A 26475-nucleotide genomic window follows, 5' to 3' on the forward strand; every position below is an offset into this window, starting at 1 on the left:
ACTTGAAGTAACAGCTGGACTGTAATAAGGTCTACAACTTGGTATACCTAGATTTCTAAAAGGTGCTTGACAACATTCTACAGAAAAGGCTATTAGTTAAACTCAACACTATAGAGATTCAGGGTAAACCCAAGGAACAGATAAGAAATTGGCTAAAAGGTCGCAAACATTGATTACTCATTAGAGGAGTTATATCAGAGTTGGTGGCCTGGGGGGGGGAGGGGGGGGCAGATACCAATGCATGCCCAGGGCTCGGTGTTGGAAGCACTGCTGTGACCTGGATTCAGAAACTCAATGCAAGGTAGTCAGTTTTGCAAATAATACCAAACTAGGAGCAGCAGTGGATTAGGAGAAGGCAATTCAGAAATTACAGATTAAAGTTGAATAAAATATGTAAAAAGGCAGAACAATGGCAAGTGAAATTTAATGCAGCCAAGTGCAAAGTATTGCAGAAAGGAATAAAATAAGCGACACACGTACTCCATGAATGGTGTTGAAATAGCCACAGATGAAGCCGAAAGAGTTCGAAGAATCTTAGTAGACTCAACACATCCAAAGAATAATGGGCAGCAATTAAGAAATTCAATAGAATGTTGAACCTTACAGCCAAAACTGTAGAATATATTTCTGAGAAAGTCAAACCCAAAATTGTATAGTGCTCTGGTCAACAGTAAACCTTGTGTACTGAGTCTAGTTCTGGTCACTGAGACACAAGGTTGACATTCAAGTGCTAAAGGCAAGTAAAGTATGCCATGCACAAAATTATTGCAAAGAGAAGAGCAATGAGACTAATCTCTAATGTCAAAAAGGCTGAGCTACAAGGATAGACTGGAGAGACTGAACTTTTCAGCCTGGAAATGAGGCATCAGATAGGTGGGGTGGATTTTTGTCTTCACTGCCTAGGTGGTAATCTGGCACAGCAGATTCACTGGAATGAAAATCAGACGGGATCTATGAAAGGTGGTGATCTGCTCCACAAGATTACTGCCTTGGTGATTAGGATGTCAGGAAATTATTCACACAAAGTGTATATGGTTGGAATAGACTTCCAGGCAGTGTAGTGGAGGCAAAAACTCTGGAAATTTTTATAAACAATTGCATGAAGAAATTAGGAGAATCTTGGATCTCTCTGGATGGATGAATTAAGATGGGTTAATTGACCTACCTTTTCCATAATTATCAGGTTATCTTTGTCCCTTCTCTGTCACATGTGAACTTCTGATTAGGCCTAAAGGTAGGCCTAGTGAGCTTTCACCAAAAACAGGTGAGGGTTTTATTTGAATATTTAAATCTATGTACACACAAGAAATTTCCAGTGAATAAATGCTGATTTTGCCAATAGATAGCAGGTGATGGGGCAGACACATTCTGGTTGACAGAAAAGGATCGGCCCTTAAATGAATATCAGAAAATCATATTTTTTCTTCCACTTTGTGCTTAATGTTATTTTCACTGCTAAATTTTTCCTTTTTTTTGAGCTTTTTGCCTTTATGTTAGCTACTGTAATTATAATTTTGAAAATAGGCCTTACAATGGGGATTCCTCTCTCTTTGTGTCATTTGGAAGATGAAGATGAAAAGAGGAATGCAAAATATCAGATTGTATCAGAGGTGGACTGCTCTTATAATTTAAACCATATCTATAAGCAGAGCTTCATCTATTTACCATCAAATGTTGGAGGCAAGCTGCTTTTGCAAAATCCACTTTACTGAAGAGGCAACAACAGAGTGGTATTGTATCTTTGAATCTGACCTTCAGCCAATTTCTACTAGGATGGCATTGCCAGTGGCTGTGAAGGTTATCACAGCCCTGAGCTGATTCATTCCAAGCTGCCAAAGGGGATATCAGCAATATCAGTCATTCTGCATTTCTAGCAGGTAATACTTTGCCAAATTGCCACAGTGAGATCCGGATCCCATGGATTTGCAGCTAAGAAAACACATGAGGTGCTCTTCAGCCAGCAGGTTGCTGCTCCTCCTTTGACTGTGCCATCTGCTCTTCCTCACTCATGCTCTGTGATTCACCACTTTACACTGGCTACCTAAATCTCCTGAGCTAGATGTACATTTAATGCTTATGTTTGCTATGGATGAAGGAAGTGACGGTGAGAGCTGTGTAGTGCTAACTTTATGGGAACCAAAGAGACCTGCAGCAGCTTCTTCTGGGACATAATAGAATCAGAAGATATATTAAAATGGTAGCTGAAATACTCTACTGAAACAGAGCTTAAATCATCAAAGCCTGGTTTGCTTCAATATGTGCATGTGAATGACTGAGTAAGTGAGTGAGTGAGTAAAGAGAGAATAACGAAAAGAATGGTGCTAATCCTGAGGCTTCTAGTTTTACTGTGGCCCATTCCCCTTGTCCTCAGATCCAACTATGTACAGCATGGCCTTTGTTCATGTTGACGAGGACCCACCTGCTGTTTTGGGTGCGCTCCCTTCCGGTTATGTGCCACTTTGTGTTGTAAGCAAAGACACAGCACTGATGTGTTGGAAATTTGAGGAGCACATAGACAAGCTACAGCCAAGTAGCTACCCCACATCTCCGGTTGTGGCAGGGGGTGGGGTCGTTGGGGGGGAAGGAAATTTGGCCTTTATATGTACATTTACTAACGAACGTCTGTCAGTCTGCTCATGCTATCAAATGCCAGCCTGGGAATAGATATTTTTTGTACAACTTTCCCTGATTTGACATCATGAAGTCCTGCTCTAGTAACATAATGGAGCCAATAATGCATTGGCTGGAGCCATATATTATCGGGCATAGAAACCCGAGGCTTAATGGGTTCAGTGTAGACCTATGTGGCTAGCTAGCATGAAGGGCACATGGAAACCTGCGCCCAAAAATATTTAAACTAGGGGCCATCTCCATAATGTAACTGGAGCACATGAGCAGGGCTCCAGTTGCTGAGCGTCCTTTCCCAGTTGGTGATGAAGGTTAGGCCCTGTTGTGTCTCCTTGTGTTCTTATACTATATATATTACAGACACTTTTAGTTCATTTTAGTTAGTGCTTTTACTTTGCTGTATTCTTGCTTTTGTTACAATGCTGCCGCATGGTGCGGAGTGATACAAGATGTCCGACGCTGCACTGTACACTGCCCGTGCACAGTGTGCCACATAGCAATATAACTACACCATACCAAAGTAGTTCCATACCAAAGTAGTTCCATTTAACGATGTGATACTATAACAATGTAACATCCCTCTTTCTCAAAAAACTAAAACATGAAATTTAACAATTTAAATTAACAACTATTATATCTAAACTATTATCAACTACAACGAATCATGATTTTTTTTTTATTCGTGATATTGCTCAGGTGGTTGGATGTTGTCCCTCCATCTTGTGGATTTGGTGGTGACCATTCCTCTCTGCGGTGTTTTGGTGTGTTCCGCTCCCGTTGTTGTTGCTGTCGCCTTTGGAGTTGGAGTGTGCATGTTCATGGTTGTTTGATTTGTAGCGCTTGTTTCTGGTGTTGTACTGCTTGTGGTAGCTGGTGTTGTCAATGTTGCTGATGTTGTCTGCTGCTTATCCAGTTCAGGTGAAGGTCTGATGTGGAGTCTGTTCCGTCTGTATTGGTTACCAGGTTCAGTCTCTACGAAGTAGGATCTTGGAGTATCAGCTTTTCCAATGACCTTGGCTGGATTCCAGGTTTTCAACACCGGGTCTTGCACATGCACTGATTGTCCATTCAGCAATTCTGGTAGCGTCTTTGCATGTTTATCGTAATGTTTGCTTCCTACGATTTGTGCTTCTGCCAGCTTTTGTCTGAAGTCCTCCTGGTCCTGGGGAGGATGTATTTTTGCTGGTAGTGTAGTCTTAAACTTCCTCCCATTCAGCAATTCCACAGGTGATTTCATGTCTGCTTTCAGTGGTGTTGATCTGAGTGATAGGAGGGCAAGGTCTTGGTCTTCCCCCATCTCACTACTTTTGATGAGAGTTCTCTTGACAGTCTGGATCTGTCTTTCGATGAACCCGTGTCCCCTTGGGAAATGTGGGGATGAGGTTACTATTTTGGACCCATATTTTTCTGCCAGAGCTCTGAATTCACTCAATGTGAACTGGGTTCCATTGTCACAGATTACCTTTTCCGGGATTCCTTGTTCAGCAAACAAGCTCTTTGCAATCCTGGTGGTAGTTGTGGCTCTCAAGTCTTTCATCCTTCTCACAAAAGGAAACTTGGAATAGTAATCTGCCACTATGAGATACCATTCTTGATTGCACATGAAGAGATCCGCCCCAACAGTGTGCCATAGTCTTGATGGTATTTCACTAGGTATCATCTCCTCTTTCTGTTGTGCATTTCTGTATTTCTGGCATATACCACATGCAGAGACCATCTGTTCGATATTTTTGTGCATGCCTATCCAGTATACAGCTGATCTGGCTCTCAGCTTGCATTTCTCCATTCCCATGTGGCCTTCATGTATGAGATGGAGAAGTTGTGTCTGCATCGTCTTTGGCACGATGATCCTCGATCCAGCAAGGAGAATACCGTCTTCTACTGCAATATCGTCTTTAATCGTCCAGTATTGACGAATTGTCGCCTGTACCTGCTGGATTCTCTCCGGCCACCCCTGTATAACTTGTTGTGTGAGTAGTTGTAACTCCTCATCTTTGCTAGTCTCATCTCTGATTTGACTGAGCTTTGTAGGGGTAACATTCACTAGGTGGTGGATTTTTACTGTTAGGCCCTCCACCTCGTGTTTCTCATATGGTGACAATCGAGACAACGCATCTGCTAGCACCATTTCCTTTCCTGGCTTATATTTAAGCATGAAGTCATAGCTTTGGATCCTTAGAAGTAGTCTTTGCAGTCTTGCAGGCGCTTTGCACAGATTCTTCTTATAGATCTGTTCTAGTGGACGATGGTCACTCTCTATTGTAAATCGCCTGCCATATAGGTATGTATGGAATTTCTCGCATCCGTACACTACTGCTAATAGTTCTCTTTCTATGTTGGCGTATCTCGTCTCGGCTGGCGTCAAGGCCTTTGATGCAAAAGCTATCGGCTTTCCTTCCTGCACCAGAGCTGCCCCTAGTCCTCTGGTAGAAGCGTCTACTTGCAGAGTGACTGGTTTTCTTCTGTCATAATATGACAGACTTGTTTCTTTGCACAGCAGTTCTTTAAGTTGTTTGAAATTCCTTTTGTGTGATTCAGACCACTGGTATTCGGCGTCTTCTTTCAATAGCTCTCTGAGATTTGTTGTATGTTCCGACATGTGTGGGATGAAAGAACTCATGTATTGGACCAAGCCGAGGTAACTCCTCAGCTCTTTCTTGTCTTTGGGTGGTTTCATTTCAGCAATCACCGCAATCTTCTCTGGATTTGGCTTGACTCCCTCTGGTGTATAAATCATACCGAAGAATTGGCATTCCTTGACTTTAACTATGCACTTATCTGCATTTAACTTGATGCCAGCCTTCCTGGTACTCTTCATGGCCTCATGTAGGTGCATGTCATGGTCTCTTTCATCTGCTCCATAGATCTGAATATCATCAACTATTCCTATAGCTCCTTCACAGCCTCTATGTCTCGTCTATTTTCTGTTGAAAGATATCTTGACTGACCTTTAGCCCGAATGGTAGCCACAGGAATTTGTAACGCCCAAATGGTGTGTTGAATGTTGTCAGTGTTGTTGATTCCTCATTCAACTTCACGTTCCAATATCCATTTCTGGCATCTAGTTTTGAGAAAACCTTGGCTCCTGCCAGTGATGGCGTAATCTCCTCTAGCTTTGGGGTGGGATAGTGGTCCCTCTTTATCGCCTGGTTTAGATCTTTGGGGTCCAAACATATTCTGAGACGCCCGTTTGGCTTTTCTCGTACCACAATTGAGTTTACCCAGTCTGTGGGTTCAGTGACCTTTACGATCACTCTCTTTTCTTCCATCTCCTTTAGCTCTCTTTCAAGCTTTGTCTTCAGCTCGATGGGTACTTTTCGTGGAGCATGGATAATGGGCTTTACCTCTGGGTCGATGGTGATGTGGTATTGGAAATCTCCGAAACATCCCACTGTATCATCGAAACATTCCGGATACATGTCTATCAAGTCTTTTTTACTCTTGATTTGTGGGCGGTTCTCCAGTGGGGTGTTGCTGTCTATCTTCAGTGACGTTTCCGTCAGCTCGTGATGCACTGAGATCAATCTCAACTTCTCGCAGCTGTTTAATCCCAGGATCGCTGGCCCCTCAGTGTCGGTGACATAGAACATGCAGTTGATGTTCTTTCTTTTATGTGTCCCTTTGATAAAGGTTATTCTGAGTTGTTTAATCTCACTCCCCCCGTATGCTGTCAGCGTGACATTACTTGCCTTTAAACAACCGCTTTTCGGGTAGCCATCTTCTCTCAGGTTTTCGGGAAAGATCTGCTGGTACAGTCTCAATGGGAGAATGTTGCTCTGAGCCCCTGTGTCCAGCTTCAACTTTAAGTTGATGGTTGTGGGCCGACCTTTGACCTTTTTTTTTATTTGGATGATGGTGTGCAATTCTCTCCTCGGAGCATTTTCCACTCTGGACATCTCGTGACGCTGTATCTTTATGGTTTCGATGTTTAGTGCATTGTCGTGATCATCATCATCATCCTGCTCATCCATGGCATGTATATTATGTTTCTTTCTCTGGTTCTGCTGTCCGCCTTTGTTTTTGATGTATGTTCCTCCTTTCTTCATTCTACACCTCTTTTCCCAGTGGTTTAGTTTGCCACATGCATTGCAGCTTGTTCCATATGCTGGACATTTCCTCTTGTCTGTGTAATCGTGCGGTCTTCCACAATTTCTGCACATAAAAACATAAGAACATAAGAAATAGGAGCAGGAGTAGGCCAATCGGCCCCTCGAGCCTGCTCCGCCATTTAATAAGATCACGGCTGATCTGATCCTAACTGCCAATCTACTATCACAGAACCATCTCCTGAATCTAACAGAATTAGACACACGAAATAGGAGCAGGATCAGGCTACACAGCCCCTGGGCCCGCTCCGCTACCCACAGGGCCATGTCCGATCCGAACCTAGACTCATGTCCAAATTCCTGCCCGCTCCCCGTAACCCTTAATTCCCTTTACTTCTAGGAAACTGTCTATTTCTGTTTTAAATTTATGTAATGATGTAGCTTCTACAGCTTTTTGGGGCAGCATATTCCATGGACCTACCACCCTCTGAGTGAAGTAGTTCCTCCTCATCTCAGTTTTGAAAGAGCAGCCCCTTATTCTAAGACTATGCCCCCTAGTTCTAGTTTCATGTTTCCCCCGTTGTCATGTGCATGTCTTTGTGTGTTGCACTTTTCTCTCACTGCATCCACTCTGTTGTCCGTCTCAGAAGCCGTCCGCATATCAGCTGTTTGAGAAATCAGCGTTTTCATTTGCTGCTTCATGGCTGCATGAGCTCTCGCAGTATCTATAGCCTCTGTTATTCCGAGCTTTTCTTTTCCTATCGGGGCTTTTTGTACCTCTACATGCGCTGACCCCCATATTAGCTGGTCCACAAGCCTTTCCTCCATTTCCTTAAATTTACACTTGCTGGCTTCATTTCTCAGCCTTGTCAGGAAATTGTCAGCTGTTTCACCGGGTTCCTGTCTTAGACTCTGGAATTTGTATCTGTGTATACGGTGATTGGAATTAGGCTCCAGATGGTTGCTGAATTTATCAAAAATTGTCGCTGGGTTTTCCTTTTCCTCTTCAGTCAAATTCCAGCTATTATACAAATCTAGGCCTTTTTCTCCTGTCCACAACAGAATGTAACTAACCTTTTCCTCGTTGGTAGTACCCTTCAGGAAGCTTTTGAATGTAAGCTCACATTTCTGTTTGAACTTGTGGAATGTGGGTGTTATTGTGCACCAGTCACTGAAGGTAAGCATGCAGGTGCAGCAGGCGGTTAAGAAGGCAAATGGTATGTTGGCCTTCGTAGCAAGAGGGTTCGAGTACAGGAACAAGGATGTCTTGCTACAGTTGTACAGGGCCTTGGTGAGACCGCACCTTGAGTATTGTGTGCAGTTTTGGTCACCTTGCTTGAGGAAGGACGTTCTTGCCATGGAGGGACTGCAGCGAAGATTCACCAGGCTGATACCTGGGATGGCAGGAATGACGTATGAGGAGAGATTGTGTCGATTGGGCTTATACTCACTGGAGTTTAGAAGATTGAGAGGGGATCTCATCGAAACCTATAAAATTCTGTCAGGTCTGGACAGACTAGATGCAGGAAGGATGTTTCGGATGGCCGGGGAGTCCAGAACCAGGGGTCATGGTCTAAGGATAAGGGGTAAGCCATTTAGGACTGAAATGAGGAGGAACTTCTTCACCCAGAGAGTGGTGAACCTGTGGAATTCTCTGCCACTGGTAGAGGCCAGTTCATTAAATATATTCAAGAAGGAGTTGGATATATTTCTTAAGGCTAAAGGGATCAAGGGATATGGGGAGAAGGCAGGGACAGGGTACTGAATTTGGATGATCAGCCATGATCTCATTGAATGGCGGAGCAGGCTCGAAGGGCCGAATGGCCTACTCCTGCTCCTATCTTCTATGTTTCTATGTTTCTACTATATCGTCGGCTTCCCAGTTCATGAGGGGTTGCATTTGCACAGTCAGTGCAGCGGCAGCCGTCATTTTAGTTTCACTTTCAATCACCGCAGACACCGGCACTCACAATCAGCTCATAAAATCACTTTTTGTCTTATTCGTAGTTCGTATAGCAGAATTTGTACTCATTTATACCGCTGCCACCATGTTGTGTCTCCTTGTGTCCTTATATACTATATATATTACAGACACTTTTAGTTCATTTTAGTTAGTGCTTTTACTTTGCTGTATTCTTGCTTTTGTTACAGTGCTGCCGCATGGTGCGGAGTGATACAAGATGTCCGACGCTGCACTGTGCACTGCCCGTGCACAGTGTGCCACATAGCAATATAACTACACCATACCAAAGTAGTTCCATACCAAAGTAGTTCCATTTAACGATGTGATACTATAACAATGTAACAGGCCCATAAAGCAAAAAAAGTACTTTGAGGCTGGATGTCCCTTTCCTATCTCTAGGGCCACCCAGTTTGTCTCCTCCCCCCTCCATGCCAGAAAATAAATGCTGGTGCTCCACTGGCACCTAGCAACCCTTTGCAGTTCCAAGATGTCTTGCACTATGTGCCAGCAGCAACAGAAAAATATTTAAGTGCACTGACCTTGCATTGTGGGCTGAGGACAGCTCATTCATACACAGTGCATGGAACACTGAACTGCCTCAGTAATGCTGCATGAGGACTTCATTATTCGCCCCATGAGTGTGGATGGTGATATCACAGGAACAGAATTTCAAGATTGGTATATAACATTTTATTAATTTTCACAACTAGTGATCCATCTGGACGTGACACACACACTTCTTGTAATGTTATTTTTGTGAGTCACCCAGTCTGAAATTAAATTGTATTGCATAAGTCTCAGATTAGTGCAGTGGCATTTCATCAGGGTTTCCTATAGGTAATTAATAAACCTACTACCTTAAAGAGTTGATGCATATTGTTAACCTATTGTCTTCTTTAATCTTCAGAAATAATTGCTGAAGAGGAACCTGCACCCTGTAATTTAAATGTTGGACATGGTCGCCGATGTTCAAATGAAACATTATGTGAAAGTGGATGGGTTGGCCCCAATGATGGAATCACTAACTTCGATAACTTTGCCTTTGCTATGTTAACCGTATTTCAGTGCATCACCATGGAGGGGTGGACTGATGTCTTATACTGGGTATGTATTACAACAGAAACTGAACAACAAAATAGGGAAGGGAGGAGGGTAAATGCAGTAAATTTTGCAATAATTTTGTGCATGGCATACTTTACTTGTCTGCAAATTCACTAAAATGACTCTAATTGTGCCATTTTCACCTTAAACACAAGGGCCTAGAAATTCGGTAGGCTTAGCGCCGCATTTGAGGCGCTAGAGGGCCTAGCGCCGGAGTTATGGCCAGTTGAGAAATTCCCTGGGGCCCTAAATCGGCGTTGCACCGGTAGCGCTGCGCCGGCACCGATGACGGCATCGGTGTGCGCAGCGTCCCGGTTGCCGTGGTAACCCGGCCCCAAGCCGAAATTCAGTTGCGCCCGCCTCGCCCGTGGCGGGCGCAACTAAGACTCTGGCAACAGAGTCTTCCCCCAGTGTGCGCCGGCGCATAAAGGTGGAGCGGCGGCCGGCCGCGTTCCCGGCGGCCGCCTGCCCGCACCTCCCTTCCCGGACTCCTGCATTCCCCCCCTGCGGCCCTGATCAGTGTCTGATGCGAGCCCGGCACTTCCCCGAGGTGCCGGGCTCAGATGTCGGGTCAATCCGCCGGACAGTTGTCGGCTGCAGGCAGCTCCTCCTTAACAGGAGGAGGAGGCCTGCAGTTCCCCCGCCTGCCGCACCGCATCGGGTGCCGCAGCGGGGGATTAGCGCTGGGAAACCCAAGTTCACGCCCGTTTTGAGGCGCTAAAGGAGGGTTTTAGCGCCCGCCGCCGTCTGGGCCCGGCGCACCCGAATTTTCGTCGCGCGCTGCCACATTACCGCTGGCACAAACTTTCTGGCGCTACAGCCCTGGCAAGACCAAAACCCAATTTCTAGGCCAAAGCATTTAAAAATGGCTGCTGCTTAATGCATGTTGAGTCTGATAAGGAAGTAAATTAAAAGGCAGATTGCAGTGTCTGACTGTATTTTACACTTTTATTATAAGTGTGCTATTAAAAAATAATCCGTGTTTTATATAAGTGCTTTTTACAACTGAAAAATACTTGATACCATAAATAGTAGCAGTCCCTACTATTTATTTTGGTTTTGACTGATACCACCGTACTGAAATTAGATTCCAAGCCTCTATCAGAGATTAGGTTATTAACAGCAAAAATTGTTGCCAATACCAGATTCTTCTTTTATTTCATTGATCTTACTTCCTCTGTTATATTTGTCCTGACATTTCCTCTTGTTACTAGTCCTCCTTTCCCTATCCTCTCCTTTTTTTATTCAACTCTCACTTTTTCATATCTTCATTGCCTTTTCTAATTCTCACACTTCTGGTTGCCATTTCAATTCTGTCTTCTATTGATACCTCAGATTAATTTCCCAGCTCCGTTTCTCGCTCATTGGCTTGCTGTCTATTTGCCTAGCTGCTGAGCACTCCTGATGCTGTCTGTTTCCCTTGCTTTCTGCAGCCGTTCTATGCTTAGCTATCTCTGCCACCTTATGTTTCTCATTGCCACTCTTTCACTCAGTTCAAGACTTTTACACTTACTTCTTTCAGTAATGTCACCACTAAACTGAATCTGAGGTCCAAGAACAGTGAGTAGCACAACCCACCAGGTTATATTATTCAGTTGGGTTCTTGTTTCAACAAGTGTTGCAATTTCTAGGAATTAACAGATCTGGTGAGATAATGAGCACAAAGTAATCGAGTGAAAGGCCAGAAAGTAAAAGTAAATAAGGAATGAAAAAAGTGATAAAAGAATAAAATAGAATAGAAGAGGTTGGGCTGTGTGGGGGTGGGGGGGAAGAAGGGGGAGATGGGGGAAGGGGAGGAGTGCGGAGGAGGGTAGAGTGGACGAACTGTGTCTGAAATTTCATAACATAATGCATTTCCACATTTTTTAATTCTGTCAATGAGAAGCATAGAACAGTGACCATGTAGACTTAACTAGTGTGTCTCAGTAGGAATAAGGAAATAACGTTTACACTAAATGGTAATTTGTAAAACTTTAAAAGGAGTGGAGGAGCAGAGAGACTTAGGGATTCAGATACACAGATCTTTCAAAGTGGCAGTACAAGCTGATTAGTTTGAAAACAGCATATGGGATCCTAGGAATTATAAATAGGGTTTAGAGTACCAAAGCAAAGAGATAACGCTCATCCTTAACAAATCAGCTGCAGATAGTAAATTGCGTTCAGTTTTGAGTGTCTTACTTTAGAAACAATGTCACGGTCATGGAGATGATGCAGAATAGATTCATTAAGATGATACCAGGGTTGAGATACTTTAGTTATCAGCAGACTAGAGAAACTGGAGCTCTTTTCACTAGAACAGAGAAGATTGAGAAGATATAATAGAGGTATTCAAAATTATTAGGGTTTTGATAAAGTAAATAGGGAAAATTTATTTCCACTGGTCAGTGAGTCAGTAACTAGGGGACATAAATTTAAGATCACCACCAAAAGAACAAAGGGAGTGGTTAGGCATTTTTTTAATGAATTGATGTTAGGATATGGAATTCCCAGCCAGAAAAAGTGCTGGAAGCAAGATCCATCATAGCCTTTAAAAGGGAAGTGGATAAATCTTTGAAAAAGTTAAAAATTAAAATGGTATGGTGAAAGGGCAGGTGAATTAAACTAAGTGGATAACTCTTTCATGATAGCCAACACAGGCATGATGGGCTGAATGATCACCTTCTGTGCTTAAAATTCTATGATTCTAAGTGCTTTCCTACAGAAAGAAAAGGAATTTCTGTGGCAATAGGCCCTTGTGCCTAGATGTTGGACTGCCTTATCAGTAGGGATTTAACGTGTGGCCCGGGGAGATTTAGAGGAGGAAAAAGGTGAGAACTTGTTTTAAAAATAAATTTACATCCCATCAAAAAAAAATGACAAGGTACAGTAAAGGAGACAGAAAGTAACAGAAAAGGGCAAAAGAAAGAAAATTAAATAAAGGCAAACAGAAATGCTGAATAAGGTAAGAAAGATAAAAGTAGAGTAGAAGAATGTGAGAGGATAATTACAAAAAGAAAATTTTAATGTAGAGCACATGGGATTGTTTGGTGGTATTAACAAAATAGGGGCAGCTCAGTTTTTTACAATAAGGTGGTATCAGTCCATTGATAACTGCACCATAGCTACTTTCTATTTGTTCAGTGAAACGCCATTAGAACTAAATTTTGCTGGTATGACATACACCTTTAATAAAAAAAGTATCTCTTTTTAGTGCCTTATAATAAAGTTATTTCCAACAATATTCAGCAAAAAAAATTGGAAAGATAAATTAATAAAAGCTTAAATTGAACATCATTTGGACAACTTTGAATGTTAGATTTGCTAACCAACAATGTAAGAGAATAAGAAGATTCTGTTCTGAAATACAGAAATTGTTTTGTTTTAAAGACCCAATGTATTCCATATTAATTATTTTTCCTACAATTGAGATCAAAACATGGTTATTCAGTTCCAATTTAAAATAATCAAACGTTCTGAAATTGATGAAAAGTTGTTAAACACAGTTCACATATTTCTTACACCTGTAGCAGACTTGTAGTTTAGATGCTTGCTTCCTAAGATGGTTATTCCTTTGAGGTGAGAAGAGAAAGAAAGACAGGATTCCTAGGAAGGAGTGATACTTGAATCTGATGACCATTCATTGTGATGCACAATGATGCATTCTATCTATCCTCAGCTGGGCTGCTAGGTTTGTGTACTTCAGAAAGATAGAGCACCTCTCACTGGTAAAAAGTTATGTTTCCTTTTCACTCCACTGCAGGCTATGATGGACAAAAGCATGGGCATTGCTATTAGGAGTCACATAGCTGAGTGCAAATGAATAACTGTAAAAATGAATTAAATTATGCTAAAATTTTAGAAGCACTGTAGTTTGTTTGGAATATATTTGATTTGGTGAATGAAGTCTGATGTGGTGACACAGTGCGTTGAAGTTCTAATGTGCTATGCAATAGACTGATCGATTTTAAAAGTGTACCCATAATATCCCATAATCCCAGTATGGTGAGTTTCTATTTTTAACTGTGCTTTCATGGGGAGGTGCCAAATATGGGCTAGGCAGTTTTCCATAGGAAAGGAGGATAAACCTCTGCTACCTCAGCACTCTTCAAATATGAACATAGCCTGTGAATGTCAGCAAGTTATTTGATCACAATATCACAACCAAACCTGATTCTCAATATTCGATCCTCAACCAATATCCACACTTGTGCACTTTCCAGCAGGTGTCACTGAATACACTGAATATTGATCAGTCGTGGGAACCATTACTGTTTTATGTTAAACCTTTCTAACCTGAAGACTCTTAAGAACAATAGTGGTGTCCCACCATTGCTCTGGTTGAGATAACTAATTCAGCATGGATCAGCGATCAAGCTAGGACCTTCTTGGTCTGTATGACTCTGGCAGAAAAAATCATTCAGTTACCCACTGAGCAATCAGAGGAGCTCCAAATTATGTTGTGAATGGAAACATTGATCTGTCACGATTCTTGATGTTAAAGAATTACCCATCAAACAACATCATAATGCCCTGACATTTTGTAAGAGAATGGAGAATTTATAATAGACTAATGGTACAGTGGGGAAAGAATCAATCTTGTTAATTGTAGTAACATTGTAAATGCATTCAAAAAGAACAATTTTGCAATTTTGTTACATGTAACAACCAGAGCAATTCTTCTCCCATAATCTTTAATATTTACTGATTAAATAATTTAAAATGAATATATTTAACATGGAAATGTTGGCAACTTCCATCAGGACTGAATTAAGCTTTGTAAATCCTATATTGGTTACGCTTTTGGGTTAGGTCTTGCACGTTAAAGGTTGGTAATCACTCACCCATATCGAGATGGGTGCATGGGAAAGGATGGAGTGAATCAATTCAGCTATATTGAAATAGGATTTTGGGATTGGTGAACGAGGGACAGAACAAATTCATATTTACTTAGAGCTCTGGCATCCAGGGAAAAGAAGCCAACTCGCCCAAATTGAATTAAGCATCTAAATTTAACGTTCATATTCAGTTAGGTTTCTAAAATTAGAGTGAGATGGACACAACTCAAGCTTACTGAGTTAAGCTCTGTGGTTTGGGAGGAACACAATGCACCCATATTGAGTTTGGGCTCTGGGCACCATGAAACATTCACCACATAGAAGTGACCATATTATTGTTGATCCTACATTCAGCTGGGTACCAGCTGATAACAGTTTTTCCTCCTGGAAGGGAATAGTTAAGTTCTGCATGACATGGAAAAATCTGGTACCAGTAATCCTGTTTAATTAGCCAGCATAAGAGAGCTTTTGTAGGATAGCTAATTTTTAGTTCTCTTCTGCAATTGACCAAATGCAGATTTGCTCACAACAGGCCAAGATAACCATCTCCATTTTCCTTTTACTCTGCTGGAAGGTAGAACATTATGGAAAGTATTTCACCTAGGAATCTAGAGAAAAACCAATCATGATAAATGGCAAGCCTATTTTGTCAGGAATCCTACAGGACTTGTCACCATTTGTTTGCCAAGCTGGTGCTGTTTCACTAAATCACTGGTTTGGCAAAACAATAGTTTTTTTTTTAACTCTCTTATTCCATGTTTTTCAACAGCTTGACTGAGATCTGGAATTCCCATATGAGGATCATGGACACACACTTGAGTCTTACCATGTCATGACACAGTGGGCCAATGAAACCATTTCTTTCTATTTTTTCAGATTTGAAAACACCAATGCCAGAGAGAAACTGGGTACCAAAACAAAGATTCCCCTCAACTTTACTTAGAAAGTTGCTTTCTGCATTGGATAAAATAAGTGCATTTGTGTTAACTTGTACTTATTAAGATTGCCTGAGCTTGGCAACTCAAAAGTAATCCTGTTTGCAAATAAAGTCATTGCCATTTTTAGTAGCAAGATGACAGGCAGTGAGTTTTATTTAGTTAGAATAAGTGGACACTAGCTGATATAGAATTATGTTTAATTTCAGATATAGTGGATTGGATTCACTTCTGGACTTTGGATTCAAATCCAGTTAGACTGATGTGATTGAACTCTTTTATGTCTGCTGGCTTCAAAGCACTTGCATAAAATGAGTTTGGCAGTCTAGCCCAGTTGCTAGTGGCCATGGGCCAACAGCACAAAATTGCCTCAATTTGGTATAAAATTTGCGATCTCACTCTGGGGGCATAAGATGGCTTGTGTTAGAGTTGGAAAAAATGTTACACTGGTGCAAATGGGGGAGCTGTTCTGAGATTGGGGCAAAGACATATTGTTGGGGCAGAATTAAGGCATTTTACTCTGTGTGAGTGCTTGACCCTGACTCCAGATGGCAAAAATGGAAAGTCTTCAGTTTCTAAGCACCAACATCCTTTAGTTTAATGACTCACAAAACAAAATTTGCTTTTAGGGCTACAACAGATCCAGACTAGGGGATTTATGGTAGGGAGAGAGAGGAAGGCATGTAGATATTAGGAACATAGGAACAGGAGTAGCCCATTCAGCCCCTTGAGTCTGTTCCGCCAGTCAGTGAGATCGTGTCTGATCTATATCTTATCCTTTCATACCATTGTCTAGCAAACATCTATCGATCTTAGATTTAAAATTATTAATTGAGCTCGCATCTACTGCTTTTTGTGGGAGAGAGAGTTCCACACTTCTACCATGCTCTGCGTGAAGAAGTGTTTCCTAACCTCTCTCCTCAATGGCCTGACTCTGAGTTTAAGGATTTGTCCCCTTGTCCTAGACTCGCCCCCCCCCCCTCCACCCCCCTTTCAAAATCCTAAAAACCTCAATCAAATCACCCCTTAACCTTCTATATTCCAGGGGATACAAGCCTAGTTTATGTAATCTCTCCTCATCATTTAACCCTTTGAGCCCTAGTAACATTCTGGTGAATCTGCGCCTGCACTCCTTCCAAGGCCATTACATCCTTTCTATGGTGCTGTGCCCAGAACTGTACACAGTACTCCAGATGTAGTCTAACCAGGGCTTTATATAGCTGTAGCAAAACCTCCTCCCCTCTAGCCCTCTAGTTATACAGGCTAACATTCCATTAGCCTTTTTGATTATTTTTTTTTGAACTTGGCTACTACATTTTAGTGATCTGTGTACATCGACTCCTAAATCTCTTTGGACCTCCACTGTTCCTAGCTTTTGACCATTTAAATAATATTTGGACCTATCCTTTTTTGGTCCAAAATGGATAACTTCACACTTACCTGTGTTGAAATCCATCTGCCACAGTTTTGCCCACTCACTTATTCTATCAATGGCTCTTTATAATTTTATGCTCCTGTTTACACTACTTACTATCTCACCAATCTTTGTGTCATCGGCAAACTTGGATTACATGGCTCTCTATTGTGTTATTAATAAATCGGTGAACAGTTGAGGCACCAGCACAGATCCTTCTGGGACACCACTAGTCACTTCCATCCAATTTGAGTACATACCCATTAACCCTACTCTTTGTCTTCTACCGTCTGTCTAATCTCCTAACCGGGTCAATAATTTGCCTTCAATTCCATGAGCTTTAATTTTAGCTAACAGTCTCTTATGTGGAACCTTAATGAATGCCTTCTGGAGGTCCATATAAACTGCATCCAAAGACATTCCCCTGTCTACTACCTTAGTTACTTCCTCAAAAAATTAATTAGGTTTATTACACATGACCTGCCTTTTACAAATCCATATTGGCTCTCTCTAATCAACTCAAATTTCTCTAAATGCTCAGTCACTTTGTCCTTAATTATAGATTATTTATATCACCTCCCAAACCTGCGACCTCTACCACCTCGAATGACAAGGGCAGCAGGTGCATGGAAATATCACCACCTCCAAGTTCTCCTCCAAGTCACACACCATCCTGACTTAGGACATGTATTGTCTTTCTTTCATCGTCGCTGGATCAAAATCTTGGAAATCCCCACCTAACAGCACTGTGGGAGTACCTTCACGACATGGACTGCAGTGGTTCAAGAAGGCAGTTCACCACCACCTTCTCAAGGACAACTTTTGATGGGCAATAAATGATGGACTTGCCAGCAATGCCCACATCCCGTGAATGAGTAAAAACTGTTTTAAAAAAGATTCCAATAACTTCCTCACAACATTTGTTCGACTAACAGGTCTATATTGCTTTCTCTCTCTCATCTTTCTTAAATAATGCAGTTACATTTGCAATTTTCCATTCTAAAGGGACAATTCCTGAATCAAGAGAGCTTTGGAAGATTATGGCTAAAGCATCTGCAATTTCCTCACTTTAAAACCCTGGGGTGAAAACCATTAGGTCCTGGAGATTTGTCTGTCTTTAGTGCCATTATTTTTTCTAATACTGTTTTCTTGCTTACGTTAACTTTAGTGAGTTACAATCCTTGATTCATTATTAATTTTCCTGGAATGTCAGGTATAATATCCTCTACTAATTCTATACCTCACTTCCAATCCAGAGCAATCTGGGGACCTGATCAAAGACCTATACCATGCTACTCAGTAACCAGCTTCTGGGAAATTTGCAAGATGGGTTTCACTGATTTGTCTTTAGATATCTATATTTTAAATTATTGATTTATTTTGTCCTTTCCTCATTCCCTATATAAAAGTAACCAGGCTCCACACAACTTCTGTGGTTAAAAAGCAGGACCTCAAAGGTAGTAATCTCCGGATTACTACCAGTGCCACGTGCTAGTGAGTTCAGAAATAGGAAGATAGAGCAGATGAATGCGTGGCTGGAGAGATGGTGTAGGAGGGAGGGCTTTAGATTCCTGAGGAATTGGAACCATTTCTGGGGGAGGTGGGACCTCTACAAGCCAGACGGGTTGCACCTCAACGGGAACAGGACCAATATCCTCATGGGAGGGTTTGCTAGTGCTGTTAGGGAGGGTTTAAACTAGCATGGCAGGGGGCTGGGAACCTAAGTATAGAGTCAATAGGGAGGGAAGAAAAACTGGAATTGGAAAACAAAAACGTAGAAAGTAAATTGGAAGGACAGAGGAATCAAGGGCTAGATAGTAGTCAACAAGGAGGTTTGCCTGTACTAAATGGTATATACTTCAATGCAAGGAGTATAGCGAACAAGGCAGATGAGCTGAGGGCACAGGTAGATACTTGGAACTATGATATTATAGCTATTACAGAGACGTGGCTGAAAGAGGGGCAGGTATGGCAGCTCAACCTTCCTGGTTACGGGATTTTCAGACGGGATAGAGAGGGAGGTAAAAAGGGAGGGGGGGATCACGGTATTGACTAAAGAAACTATTACAGCTGTGAAGAGGGATGATATATGTTGGAGGGATCATCAAACGAGGCCATATGGGTCGAATTGAAAAACAAAAAAGGGGTGAGCACGCTGCTTGGATTGTACTACAGACCCCCAAACAGTGAGAGGGAGATAGAAGAAGAAATATGGAGACAAATTTCTGAGAAGTGCAAAAACTATAGGGCAGTAATAGTAGGGGATTTCAACCACCCCAATATTAACTGGGATAACATTAGTGTGAAGGGTATAGAAGGTGCGGAATTCCTAAAATGCATCCAGGAGAACTTTTTTAGCCAGTATGTAGCAAGCCCAACAAGGGAGGGGGCGGTTCTGGACTTAGTTTTAGGGAATGAAGCTGGGCAGGTAGAAGGCGTATCAGTGGGGGTGCATTTTGGTGCTAGTGACCATAATTCTGTTAGATTTAAGGTAGTTATGGAAAAGGACAAGGATAGACCAGGAATAAAAATTCTACATTGGGGAAAAGCAAATTTTGCTAAGCTCAGAGGGGATTTAGCCATAGTGGACTGGAAACAGCTACTTGAAGGTAAATCAGTGTCAGAGCAGTGGGAGGCATTCAAGGAGGAGATCCTGAGGGTTTAGTCCAAACATGTGCCCTTAAAGAAAAAAGGTGGGACTAACAAATCTAGAGCCCCCTGGATGTCTAGAGACATACAGGGTAGGATAAAGAAAAAAATGGAGGTGTATGACAGATACCGAGGGCTAAATACTCCAGAATCTTTGGAGGAGTACAGAAAGTGCAGGGGTGCAATTAAAAATGGTATTAGGAAAGCAAAGAGAGAGCATGAACAATTCTTGGCAAGTAAAATCAAAGAAAACCCAAAGATGTTTTAGAGTAAGAGGATAACTAAAGAAAGGGTAGGACCTATTAGAGATCATGAGGGTAATCTGTGTGTGGAGGCGGGAGACGTCAGTAGGGTTCTTAATGAATACTTTGTGTCTATTTTCACAAAGGAGAGGGGCAAAACAGACATTGCTATCGGGGGGGAGAGTGTGAAATATTAGATGAAATAAACATAGTGAGAGAGGAAGTATTAAGGGGTTTAGCAGCTTTAAAAGTGGATAAATCCCCAGGCCCAGATGAAATGTATCCCAGGCTGTTAAGCAAAGCAAAAGAGGAAATAGCAGAGGCCCTGACCATCATTTTTCAATCCTCTCTGGCTTCAGGTGTGGTGCTGGAGGACTGCTAATGTGGTACCCTTATTTAAAAAGGGAGAAAAGGATAGACCAAGTAATTACAGGCCAGTCAGCCTAACCTTGGTGGTGGGAAAATTATTGGAAAGATTACTGAAGGACAGGATAAATCTTCATTTAGAAAGACACAGATTAATCAAGGATAGTCAGCACGGATTTGTTAAGGGAAGGTCGTGTCTGACAAACTTGATTGAATTTTTTGAGGCGGTAACGAGGAGGGTAGATGAGGGTAATGCATTTGATGTAATGTATATGGACTTTAGCAAGGCTTTTGATAAGGTTCCACATGGCAGACTGGTCACAAAGTTAAAAGCCCATGGGATCCAGGGCAAAGTGTCAAGTTGGATTCAAAACTGGCTCGGAGACAGGAAGCAGAGGGTAATGGTTGATGGGTGTTTTTGTGACTGGAAGGCTGTTTCCAGTGGGGTTCTGCAGGGCTCAGTACTAGGTCCCTTGCTTTTTGTGGTATATATCAACGATCTTGACTTGAATATAGGGGGTATGATTAAGAAGTTTGCAGATGATACTAAAATCGGCTGTGTGGTTGATACTGAAGAAGGAAGCTGTAGACTGCAAGAAGGTATCAATAAATTGGTCAGGTGGGCAGAACAGTGGCAAATGGAATTCAATCCGGAGAAGTGTGAGGTAATGCATTTGGGGAGGGCTAACAAGGAAAGGGAATAAACATAAATGGTAGGACACTGAGTAGTGTAGAGGAACAAAGGGACCTTTGAGTGCATGTCCACAGATCCCTCAAGGTAGCAGGCCAAGTAGATAAGGTGGTTAAGAAGGCATACGGAATGCTTGCCTTTATTAGCCGTGGCATAGAATACAAGAGCAGGGGGGTTATGCTTCAACAGTATAAAATACTAGTTAGGCCTCCACATTACAGGAAATATGTGATTGCACTAGAGAGTGTACAGAGGAGATTTACAAGGATGTTGCTGGGAATAGAGAATCTTCGCTATGAGGAAAGACTGGATAGGCTGGGTCTGTTTTCCTTGGAACAGAGGAGGCTGAGGAGAGACCTTATTGAACTGTATAAAATTATGAGGGGCATAGATAAAGTGGATAGAAAGGACCTATTTCCCTTAGCAGAGGGTTAAAAAACCAGGGGCACAGATTTAAAGTAATTGGTGGAAGGTTTAGAAGGGATTTGAGAGGAAATTTCTTCACCAGAGAGTTGTGGGGGTCTGGAACTCACTGCCTAAAAGGGTGGTAGAGGCAGGAACCCTAACCACATTTAAAAAGTACTTGGATGTGCACTTGGGATGCTCTAACCTGCAGGGCTAAGGACCAAGAGCTGGGAAGTGGGATTAGGTTGGATAGATCTTTGTTGGCCGGCGCGGACACGATGGGCCAAAATGGCCTCCTTCCGTGCTGTAACTTTCTATGATTCTATTCTTCTCAGGAGAAGATCATGATGGGATCAGGAAATCACACTCAACATCACTTGCTGACCTGTTGTGTTACAATGCATTGATAAACCACCATTCTATTTTTTTTATTGTAATGTGAATTATGGCACTTTGTGGATCAGACTGAACATTCATAAATTTGGCTTTTGTTTTGCTGCTTCAAATTCCCTCAGAGCACCAATTATTTTGAAGCAGAATTCAAATAGGACACCTTAAACCTGGGGAAAAAAATCCGCTTTGGCTATTCCAGCAGAAAAACTTGAATATTCAACCTATTTGTAGAGGAGTGACGGGGCAAATTTCAGTGGTATAAAATCCGTTCCCTACCCTTGCTAACCACAGGGAAGCGAACTGTGCCCATACGGTCACAAGGAATTCATGTAGATCTTCTAGCATCATTGCCAGCTCAACACTTGTTGCAATGAAAGTTGAATAAGATTGGGAAAGTAGTACAGAGAGGGGGTGAAATTTTAATTTATCCACTTCATTGAATTCCCAATGTTATTCATGTTGGCATGGGAAAACACAGAGAAGAGGCTAGTTGAGGGAAAATTAGATGGGAGATTGTTACAAATTTCACAGGTCTACAGTAGATATTTCTCAGTTTCAGCATTACTGATCACTCCGATAAGTGAACCGTGTATCTCCTATGATCAGAAGTGGACTTTTACAGCCCAATGTCTAGTTTAATAATAGCACGACCCAGGGGACACAACATAGAGTCATAGAGTCATAACGGCACAGAAGGAGGCCATTCGGCTCATCGAGTCCGTGCCGGCTCTCTGTAGAGCAATCCAGTTTGTCCCATTCTCCCGCTCTATCCCCGTAGCCCTGCAAGTTTATTTCCCTCAATTGCCTATCCAGTCTCCCCTTGAAAACATTGATCGTCTCCGCTTCCACCACTTCCGTCGGCAGCGAGTTCCAGGTCCTCACCACTCGCTGCATAAAAAAGTTTTTCCTCACATCCCCCCTGTATCTCTTGCCCAAAACATTCAATCTGTGTCCCCTGGTCCTTGTACCATCAACTAGTGGGAACAGCCTTTCCCAGTCTCGCCTATCCAAACCCATCATAATCTTGTACACCTCTATCAAGTCACCCTTCAACCTCATTTGCTCTAATGAAAACAAATCCAGCTTCTCCAACCTGTCCTTGTAGCTAAGATCCCCCATCCCCAGAACCATTCTGGTAAATCTCCTTTGCACCCTCTCAAGGGCCTTCACATCCTTCCTAAAGTGTGGTGACCAGAACTGGACGCAATGCTCCAGTTGTGGCCTAACCAGCGCTTTATAAAGGTTCAGCATAACTTCTCTACTTTTGTACTCAATACCTCTATTTATGAAGCCCAAGATCCCATATACTTTGTTAACCACTCTCTCAATATGCCCTGTCACCTTCAGGGACCTATGCACATTAACTCCCAGGTCCCTCTGTCCCTGCACACTCTTTAAAACTGTGCCATTAAGTGTATATTGCCTCTCCCTGTTCCTGCTGCCAAAATGCATCACCTCACACTTCTCTTTATTAAATTCCATCTGCCACTTATCTGCCCTTTATGCTAGCCTTTCTATGTCCTGTTGCAGTCGATTGGTATCATCCTCACTGTTTGCAACACCCCCAATTGCGGTGTCATCGGCAAATTTAGAAATTCTACTCTGTATTCCAATATCCAGGTCATTTATATATATCAAAGAAAGCACTGGCCCCAGCACTGACCCTTGGGGAACATCACTGTCTACCATCCTCCAGTCTGAAAAACAGCCATTTACCACAACTCGCTATTTTCTATCCATAAGCCAATTCTTTATCCAAGCTGCCACTGACCCACCTATTCCATGAGCCTCAATTTCGTTAACCAGCCTTCTATGTGGTACTTTGTCAAACGTCTTCCTAAAATCCATGTAGACAACATCCATTGCATTCCCTTCATCAATCCTCCCTGTTACTTCATCAAAAAATTCAATTAGATTAATTGAACACGATCTGCCTTTTACAAATCCATGCTGGCTCTCCTTAATTAGCTGAAACACTGTTTATTGGCCAAATTAAGTTGTCACATCATCTGTCTTGTTCTTTGCCCATTTTGTGTCACTTAATGCCTTGCATCAGGTGAGAGTGACTGCCCTTGACATAGAGGCAGCATTTGACCGAGTGTGGCATCAAGGAGCCCTAGTAAAATTGACAAAGTTTTCCTGCCCTCAGACCAGTTTGTATTCCTTGAGAGACTGATAACCCCTCTTTGCAAGGAGACAAGAATTTCAGCAAACTCTGCTTTAGTGTTCTCTATCAAATGGCAGCAACAACTATCATTGTATTTAGCATTTGGCTGGTTGTGAGATCCCTACAGTTGGGCCTGCTTCATTAGTGGCCTCATCTGAAGGTACTGTTATTCCATCCAGCAGAGATCAGGGCCTAGAAATTCAGTTGTTTGCGCCAGCCGTTAGCGCCAGAAAAGGGTATATTTCCGGCGCTAGCCACTTAGCGCCCGGGCGCCGCCGGATCTGCGCCTACGCCGAAATTCAGTTGGGATTTAGCGCTGGCGCAAAGTGTTAGCGCCCGCTCAGCTGCGCGCGCATCTTATGACGTCATTTGGGTGTGCAACGCCGTTTGTGCGCCCCAAACCGGAAATTCAGTGGCGCCCGCCCAATGTGGGCGTGGCGCTGTTAAGAACTGTGAAGTGGAACTCAACAGAGGCCCTGTGGGATTCGGGGAGCGCTAATTAAAGGGCACATCCACTCACCCATAAAGGCCAGCCATTTCGCTGCAATGACTTTACTGTTTTGGATTTCTGGACAGAGAGCAAGGCACAGAGATTTCTGATTTCGGACAACATAGGAGAGGTATTTTTGGCTTCTAGCCAGTGCTTTGACATTTGCATCCTTGTGATTTGGCTGTTTGGAACTTTATAATGGGGGCTGTATGGGGTGCCAACCCTCAGTTGCAGCATTTTGTGCGAAGGGCTCGCAGACGCTGTGACAGAGGGCCAGCCATGCCTAGACGCAGAGGGGCCATCAGGCGTCGCCAACGTAGGCCTTACCCAGTCAGGCAATACCGGCAGCAGGTGTCCTATCTCACCATGACTGCGGCGCATTGTGTGAAGAGGCTGCGCTTCAGGAGGGAGGTGGTTGCAGAGATCTGCCAGCTGCTTCACGCAGATTTGCGGCCACAGCTCATGTGCAGGACATCTCTCTCGGTGGAAGTGAAGGTCACGGTGGCTCTCAGCTTTTATGCAAGCGGCTCGTTCCAAGCCGCTGCTGCGGACATAGCGAACATCTCCCAGTTCGCCGCGCATCGCTGCATCCGGCAGGTCACCGATGCACTTTACGCGAGGAGACACCAATTCATCTCCTTCCCCATGACCCAACACAAGCAGGAGCAGCGTGCAGTCGGATTTGGCAGGATCGCGGGCTTCCCCATGGTGCAGGGCGCCATTGACTGCACGCATGTGGCTATGCGGGCACCTATCCACAATGCCGAGCATTACCGCAACCGCAAGGGCTACCATTCCCTAAATGTGCAGCTGGTGTGTGACCACAGGCAGCGCATCCTAGCTGTCAATGCCCGCTTCCCAGGAAGCAGCCACGATGCATTTATCCTGCGCCAGACTACTGTGGCTGACATGTTCGAGGCACAGCCTCCACCAAGGGGATGGCTTATCGGGGACAAGGGCTACCCTTTGTGTACATGGCTCATGACCCCGCTCCGCGCGCCCACGACCCCAGCGGAGGTGGCATACAACGAAAGCCATCAAGCCACAAGGAACCTAATAGAGCAAACGATAGGCATCCTCAAGCAACGGTTCCGCTGCCTGGATCGTTCCGGAGGAGCTCTTCAGTATTCGCCGGATAGAGTCTCCCAGTTCGTCGTCGTGTGCTGCATGCTCCACAACCTGGCGATCCGCAGGACTCAGGCACTGCCACCTAACATTGCCCCACCACCTCAAGAGGATGAGCTGGAGGACCATGAGGAGGAGGAGGAGGAGGAGCAGCCTAGGAGGGAGCGACAAGGTCCAAGGGCCGTCCGCCGGTGGCTTATTGTTCGACACTTCTAGGCCCCCTGTCAGGGAATGGCCTGGGCCAATGAACGCAGCTGAAGGCAGCCGCTCCGCAAGCCCTCAGCCGCTTAACCCAACAACCAGTTGAAACATGACACCTGCACATGGTGAAAAAATAAAAATCTTTATTTCACAAACTCAGGGCCCTTCCCACATGGAACAGCAAAACAGAGAAGACCTCCAAAAAACAGTCGAAAACTTCTGTCACTCCCAAAACCTGGGGAGGACTAACAAAACTTCCACATGCAAATGGCCTTCCTCACCGGCCTTACAAAAAAACGCCCCCCCCCAACACAAACACCCCCATAAAAACAAACAAGATAATGCCCCCCAGAACAGAAGCCCCCGCATGACCAAAACCCACGCTCGCCACACTCTACTCGGCGTGCCGAGAGGGCGAGTCCTTAGAGAGCGTTCTCTTGCCCCGGCCCGACCTGCAGCTGCGCCTCAAGCTGGGCCCTGAGGCTGGGGCAAGGCTGGGGGAAGGCTCATCAGGGCGACAATGCGTCTCGCCAGATGCCCTACACGAGGGCCGGCCCGGGAGGGGCCAGCTGGTGGCTGCTGCAGCTGTGGGTGGCCATCTTCAATTCCTGCAGCAGCTTGTCGCACCCTGGCTGGGGGAGTGGCAGTGTCGCCTGCACCAATGGGGACAAGCTGGCTGATGGCAGGCGCGCGCTGCTCGCCAGAGACTCTGGCACTTGGCCGGCCTGGCAGGGGAGCAAGCGCACCAATGTGTTGGCCGCCAGGCCGCTGTGCTGCAGCAGGGTGGCGGCTCGCCTGGCGACGCCTCCGCGCCAGTGCGAGGGTGGCAGAAGTTAGTGCCCCAA

The 26475-nt window shown here is 43.7% G+C and overlaps 1 protein-coding gene across 1 annotated transcript in view; it reads left to right on the forward strand.

The window, feature by feature from the left end:
• Positions 1–26475, forward strand: part of LOC147106123 (voltage-dependent L-type calcium channel subunit alpha-1C-like) — a 531473-nt gene that overhangs the window by 122824 nt on the left and 382174 nt on the right. Inside the window, exon 4 of the mRNA XM_086008919.1 lies at positions 9545–9741. Within this exon, the coding sequence (XP_085865045.1) occupies positions 9545–9741 (197 nt within the window). The remainder of the gene's footprint in view (positions 1–9544; positions 9742–26475) is intronic.

This window comes from Somniosus microcephalus, chromosome 16, assembly GCF_052327205.1.
Source record: "Somniosus microcephalus isolate GS21.2 chromosome 16, FLI_Smic_1.0, whole genome shotgun sequence".
In the NCBI taxonomy this organism is placed as follows: domain Eukaryota; kingdom Metazoa; phylum Chordata; class Chondrichthyes; order Squaliformes; family Somniosidae; genus Somniosus; species Somniosus microcephalus.